We start from the raw sequence: 7,490 nt of genomic DNA on the forward strand, positions 1-7,490 counted from the left end.
GACATGCAAAAGGAAAAGGGCTGTAAGTCAAATGTCCAACACGTGGAGGCGCTGTAGCTATCTCCTATAGTCACCACCTTCAGCATCATTCATAGGGTTTAATCTTTATCAACACATTTAGATCTCCCTTTGACCTAGACCTAATCCCCAGTTCATCCCTTTCTCTGTGTTTCCAAATGGTTTTATAGGCTACTTGTCACTTAGTTTTCTCAGTTTTTTTTTTACAAAAATTATAACAAGTATAGTATATAGTATAATAATACTATACTATACTATATATATATAATATATATATATATATTGTAATTGTACGCATGTCAGTAGATTATAGTCTGTGATTCAGTACATTGTGTTAGATTTGGTGGAGCCACAGGCCTTTTTGATGCTTGTTATACTATATATACTATATACTATACATATACCATACCATACCATACCATACCATACATATACATATACATATACATATACATATACATATACATATACATATACATATACATATACCATACCATACATATATATATATATATATATACTATATACTATACATTGTGTTAGCTTTGGTGGAGCCACAGGCCTTTTTGATGCTTGTTATATAGTATAACAAGCATCAAAAAGGCCTGTGGCTCCACCAAAGCTAACACAATGTACTGAATCACAGACTATAATCTGCTACTGACATGCGTAAAATTGAAATAAAGAGGGCTAACCGCAATGCCATTGAAAACTAATTTGCAGCACCAAATTAATGGTGCATTTTTTTCTGTATATGTTGAGGTCACATTATGGCACACAGAGATGAATTAAGTCTGTGTTATAGGAGCAGACCTGTTGGACTTGCAGGTTTGGTACCTTTCTCTGATTCTTCTGAGATGCTTTGATGGAAAACTCTCTGCAGATAACCAGGACAGACAGACCTGAACACATAATGGAGGGTGGACTTGGTGGGGTGTAGTCAGTCGTGCAGCTCTTATTACTCATTGGTTGCCTCAAACACAGCAGCTCTCCCTCTTCTCTCTCTCTCATAAATGCGCTCCCACCGTCGACCAGAGCAGATAATCACAGGCCACTGAGAGAGAGAGGACACACCTTCAGCTGATTTTTGCTCACAGTTTACTCGGGGGATGCGTTTCGTTTCACGAAAAGGTGTCATCAAGATTTGAGTCGTGTTTTCAGCTTCTCTATTTTTGCGCATAGGTTATCCTGAGGCTGCTTTGCTCCAAGTCGAAGATGACTGGTGTTTTTGAGAACTTAAATACTGATATGCATACGAACCAGATTACCTCAAGCAATTACCACAGCTTGCACAAATCGCAGGAGAGCCCGACTCTGCCAGTGTCCACGGCCACGGACAGCAGCTATTACAACAGCCAGCAGCCTGGCCATTGCGCAGGCTCTCCGTTTGGCCAACTTGGCTCCTACCAGTACCACGCCAACGCCACGAGCACTGTGCCATACAACGCCAAGGCATACGACCTTGGTTTCAACTCAACGTATGGTGCATACAGCTCCTACGTCTCCAACTCCTCTCCTACTCCAGCAGATACAGGTAAGGAAGCTCTTAAACAGATTTTTTTTAAAATACATTTTAATTAATTTCATGCTTTTGTATGTCAAATGTATGAGGAGCAATTTGAATCATGCATAACACATAATGAACGAGATAATTAGCCTATCATTGCACACTTTTGAACAGATGCGCACTAAACACTGATGGTGACTGTTCAGTTAATGTATAGGCATATTGTTAAACACAAAAATACATTTTAATTAATTTCATGGTTTATTTTAAACCTCAAAAGGATTTTATTGGCATTAAATGTATGAGGAGCAATTTGAATCATGCATAACACATAATGGACGAGATAATTAGCTTATTATGTGTTCAGACATCATTACACACTTTTTGCACAGATGCGCACAAAACACTGATGGTGACTGTTCAATTTATGTATTGTTAAACACAAATCTCAAGCAAACTTCAGATTTTTTTTGTAGGCATTATAATAAACAAATCTGATAAAAAAACAAAACAAATTAATTATCAGGTGTTTCCTACACATATCTGCTAAACACTAACAAATAAAAACGTACTTCTGCACAGATGCGCACAAAACATTGATGGTGACTGTTCAATTAATGTAGGTATATTATTAAACACAAATCTCAAGCAAACTTATGATATTTTTTTTATAGGCATTATAATATACAAATCTGATAAAAAAATAAAATAATAATTATCAGGTGTTTCCTATAGCCTACACATATCTGCTAAACACTAACAAATATAGAGGGATAGTTTATATATTATATTATATTATCATTCTATGATATATGAATTATTAGAGGAAAGGGGAGAAAGGGTTATAGGGAAATATAAGTTTTACTTCTTCCTACTCCTTTTCGGACACTATTACTCTTGTTTTTTTTATTATTTTGTATCTGTTTTTATTTATTTTATGTTCGAAATAAAGTCTTTCATTCATTCAAATAAAAACTGATAAATGCGTAATAGTTCTATGCTGTGAATTATTTTTTGGATGTTCCCTCAGAGAAAGAAGAGCGTGAGCCAGAAGTCCGGATGGTTAATGGAAAACCAAAGAAGGTCAGAAAACCTCGAACCATTTACTCCAGCTTCCAACTGGCTGCACTTCAACGGAGGTTTCAGAAGACGCAGTATTTGGCTCTACCAGAGCGGGCTGAGTTGGCAGCCTCCATGGGCCTGACGCAAACACAGGTGGGTGCATCTAAAGACATGGATTCATGCAATGTCAAATAGACGATACGATACGATACAACTTTAGTTTGCACTGAAATTCATTTTGCATCCATAGGCAGCTCAGTTTGAGAAAAAGTACACATACAATAGACATACTGTTACCATAGACAGACAGACAAAAAACAAAACACATCACAATTATTCATACATAATCCATTACAAAAATTACCATCTGTCCTCTGGATTTACACTTACTTTATACATCCTATATACCACTTTATAGACTGCACATATGCACATATTACATTTATTTATTGCACATACTATATTTATTTATTGACGGACTGTACACACTACGTTCACCCATTCACTCTGTATCTTTTATATCTCTATTTATTGTTTTTATAATTCTTGTATACCTTTAACTCTCCTGTGTTTCACTCTGTTTGCTGATGTTGCTGCTTTGACACCTGAATTTCCCTCCGGGGATTAATAAAGGTTCATTTTATTTTATCTTATCTTATCTTATCTTTAGCAGCACATTAATTATTATTTAGCAACAAGATGGACTGATGGACAAAAGCCTTCTTTACCCTGATGCAGGTTAAATGTAGGGACTCTGAATCTCGTCTTGGAGTTGCAGAAGTTGATATTTAAAACATGTAAGGGATCAGAAGAGATGCTGTTGGCAAGTCTGAGCAGACTCTTGTTGTGAGTTGCTTGAAAGGAGGCTGTCCCAGGTTGGCCAATGATCTTCGCACAGATTTTGATTTTGATATAAAGTTTAGTTTTACGTTTTAAAGATATACTACTGGACACTCTGAATCACTAAACTGAAAAATAGAAAACATAATCTGGCTACTGGCTCCAAATGATCTGCGAAGAAAGTAAATGCTGCTGCTGTATCTTCTTACAAGTAAATTCAATGTGAGGGGACCATGATAGGGTGGAGTCTATATCATAACTCCCAGGTATTTGTTTGAAGAGACCTGTTTAATTATAAATATCCACTAATGTGAAGAGAAATTAAAAACTGTGAGGGGATGATTTGAGCCGGAAAATAATGATTTTAGTCAATATCCTCAGTAAAATAGGGGGCACCGAGCACCAAAAACAGCCCTCCTTAATCAGAACCTGAGCTTATTGCTTGACAATCCATTGACAAATGGCACATCCGTGAAGAGGACCCACTCCCTATGTAGATATGAAGGGCTCATTCTAAGCTAACGAAAACACAATGCTTTTAAGTTTCAGGTGATTATACACTAATGAAAACATAGTGATGAATATTATGTTCTATTTCTGCTAATAGATCCCCCAAAATGTTACACACTGTTCCATCATCATTATTCTGCACATGATTATGGCAGATTACGCAGAAACACTCTATAATGAACATATTTTCAGGTTTATTTAGGGTTTCAGACTTTCCACTAGGTCTTGAAATCAATGACAGTTTGTATCTGAATAAATAAATAGGTTAATATTCAGTGCAACATACGTTCTAGGTGAGTTTTCCTCCGCCTCTGGCTCCTGTATTGCAAATTGTACCCATTGTCATTTTTGTACTGGACAATGCCATTACAATTGTAAACACAGTATACACTGTGGTCGTGGTTCTGCACATGATTATGGAACACACTATATTGAACATATTTTCAGGCTTATTTATGGTTTCAGACTTCCCACTATGTCGTGAAACACAGTATACACTGTGGTCACGGAGCGCTCTGTTGATTTCTGCTACTTCTCTGTTGAGCTCTGAGTTCTGTTAGTATTTCTGAAACGTCAACTCGTGGTGTGCAAATGGTGTGTCATTGAAAAGATCTCAGCTTTTGTTTGCCTTTCGAGCTTCTGCAACACAAAAAAACAAGATAACAGATGCAGAAACACACTATATTAAAAATAATGATTGTATTGTTCTTTCTCCAGGTCAAAATCTGGTTCCAAAACCGACGCTCCAAGTTCAAGAAGTTGTGGAAAAGTGGAGAACTCCCCCCAGACATGCTTGGTGCTTCCAGTGAATCTCCCCCCTGCACTCCGCCAACTACTGCCTGGGACTTTCCACAGACTCAAAGAATGAACAGTGTCAACTCCAGTTTACCTCAGAGCAGCAGCAGCAGCAGCCCTCCCAACACGACTGCAGCGCCTTCATCGTTTTTGGCCAACTACTCCTGGTACTCCACCACGAACTCTGCTGCGCATCTGCAGCCTCTCATCCAGCATCACCACAACAACGCCATAAGCGCTGGGACGATATTCTGAAACAAAACAAACAAAATCGGGTTAAAATCGGACAATACTGGTGAAAAAACAACAAAAAAAAAGCTAATATCTTCATTTTACAGACCTCGAGTGTGTGCGTCATAACAACTTTACGCGCCATAAGAACTTTACGCGCCTTAAGAACTTTTACGCACAAGCATCTAGGAAGTTAATGGAGCCAGACAAGGCTTATGGATTTTGCCAGTTTTTGGTAAAATGGGTAGTCACAGATTTCTACAGTTATTTTTGTATTTATTTATTTTGTTAATGTCGAGGGATGAGTGAACCACTATTACCCAAAGCAATCCACACAGTGTGGGCGCTATAAGCCTACTTTTACGTCACTTTTTTTTCTCTTTTTTTTTGCCATTTTCTGCAAAAACAAAAAACATTCATCTGCAGGACACGCTGTCACAAATGTAGCACAAGTTTAACTGTATCGTGCCTTTTTTCTCAATATGACCTCATTTTGTTGTGCGATAAAACAGTAATTAATACCTTTTATCAATTCCTTATTATGTCATTAGTTGATTTGAATATAGGCCTACTAAGTGTCTGAACCCACGTTTGTAAATATTTTACCACAGCTTTTTTGATAGTCCATGTCGCTTTGACTCTCTTTTTTTTAGGCTATTTGGTGCAAATCCATTAACCCACCGTAAGCTACTGATTGTCCTACCCTCTGATTTAGGCTACTTGTATCACACTTAATTGTATTTTTGTCTTATTTATTTTAGCAGTGTTCCATATATGGCCAGACGTTATTTAAATAAAAATGTTTTCTGTGAATTTTGCATCCCTCAATTTCTTTAAAAATGGTTTCTGTGCATTTATTTTTCTTTTCCTAACAGGCATATGTATGACTGCCTTATTAGTTTTGCAATGAGCCTGCATAGGGATTTTTTGTTTGCATGCATATTGTTGGTAGTTTATTTTAGCCTACTTTATTTTACAGCAATTCAGGCTTTTTTTTTTTTTTTTAAAGCATACAATTAATGCATGATTTTCCCACGTCAAAGTAGCTTTAGCTATTTCAGAAAATGATAGCTTAATATTAAAAACTTAACGTGTTGTTGAAAAAAAAAAAAAAAACTTAACCTGTTATGGGAATTTAATACAACCAGGATGACACAAACATGTTACAGTGATTTATTTAAACTAGTTACCTGCTTGTAATAAGGCAAGGCAAGGCAAGTCTATTTATATAGCACATTTCATTAATTTAAAGAGCTTTACATATATAAAAGCAAGATAAAAGACCACAAAGTGCATAAGATAAAAAACGAATAAAAGAATATAAAAGTATAAGTTAAAAGAGAAAAAATTAAAAGGATATAATAAAAACAATCAAAATACAGTAAAGTGCAGCATTTGATCAATTAAGAAAAGTGTCTGAGAACAGTTTTTGGTCTTGAGTCTAGATTTGAAAGTGGCCACTTGTTGGTGCATCTTTGATCTCATCTGGAAGTTTTGTGAATAAGCTGAAACTCGTTGAAAATGACCCTAGTGGGGAAATTTGCAGTGTACAGCAGCAAAGGGGATAGTGCAAAAAAACAAGATGCATCAGCTAACACAGTAAAAAAAAAAAAGAGCTAAACAAGGTGTAACAAAATATGAACCATTTAAATAGAAGGAAGTATAAAAATAGGAGCAGTATATACAGTATTGACAATAAACAGACTATTAACAAAATTGCACAAGTGGGAAATGATATTGCACAGTGAGAATGAATGAAATTCCACCTGAAAATATCAGGTTATTGTCAGTTTGTTGGTGTGTAAGTGGTCTACTGGCAGCAGTGCTGGTTGTGGAGTCTGACTGATTAATATTACAAAGTTAACCTGTCTTTAATATAGACTGGGGAAAAAACTCAATAAATATATTGGAAAAAAAAAAATACAACCAGACTGACACAAACATGTTACAGTGATTTATTTAAACTAGTTACCTGCTTGGAATAAGCTGAAACTCGTTGAAAATTACCAAGTAAACGCACACCTGTAGCTAACTAACACACTGAATAAGCTTATTATGCTAACCTCTAGCTGCGTTGCTAGGCGACAACCATTTTAAAGGTCCCATATTATGCTCATTTTCAGGTTCATACTTGTATTTTGTGTTTCTACTAGAACATCTTTACATGCTGTAATGTTAAAAAAAGAACTTTATTTTCCTCATAGTGTCAGCTTGAATATACCTGTATTTACCGTCTGTCTGAAACGCTCCGTTTTAGCACATTTTGACGGAATTGCGACAGAATTGCGTTGCTAGGCAACAGCTTATGTCCATGTGTACTTCCTGTCAGCTGATGACATTCACATACACTGCAACAGGAATAAACTGGGACACATTTATAATGTTTACGTTTAAATCTGTGTAAATGGTCTAAATATTGTATATTTGTGACATCACAAATGGGCAGAAATCCTGACAGCTTGCTTCAAATGCAGAGTTTCTGAATACGGGCTGTGTGTATTTCCCTGTGGATTGAGTGTTTCGGTAC

At 36.3% G+C, this 7,490-nt stretch overlaps 1 protein-coding gene across 1 annotated transcript; it reads left to right on the forward strand.

The window, feature by feature from the left end:
• Nucleotides 1-1,056: 1,056 nt before the first annotated feature.
• On the forward strand, nt 1,057-5,776 carry dlx2a (distal-less homeobox 2a). Its single transcript, XM_074659303.1, has 3 exons — nt 1,057-1,552; nt 2,556-2,740; nt 4,655-5,776. Exons 1-3 carry the CDS (start codon nt 1,234-1,236, stop codon nt 4,985-4,987), a joined length of 837 nt encoding a protein of 278 aa, XP_074515404.1. The 5' UTR covers nt 1,057-1,233; the 3' UTR covers nt 4,988-5,776.
• Nucleotides 5,777-7,490: the final 1,714 nt, after the last annotated feature.

Source organism: Sebastes fasciatus, chromosome 14 (genome assembly GCF_043250625.1).
Source record: "Sebastes fasciatus isolate fSebFas1 chromosome 14, fSebFas1.pri, whole genome shotgun sequence".
In the NCBI taxonomy this organism is placed as follows: Eukaryota; Metazoa; Chordata; class Actinopteri; order Perciformes; family Sebastidae; genus Sebastes; species Sebastes fasciatus.

Bases quoted from the DNA above. Each gene is read 5' to 3' on its own strand.
- dlx2a (XM_074659303.1), top strand. From the start codon at position 1,234: ATGACTGGTGTTTTTGAGAACTTAAATACTGATATGCATACGAACCAG. The intron at 1,553-2,555 runs GTAAGGAAGCTC...ATGTTCCCTCAG, and splicing joins TCCTACTCCAGCAGATACAG to AGAAAGAAGAGCGTGAGCCA. The intron at 2,741-4,654 runs GTGGGTGCATCT...TTCTTTCTCCAG, and splicing joins TGGGCCTGACGCAAACACAG to GTCAAAATCTGGTTCCAAAA.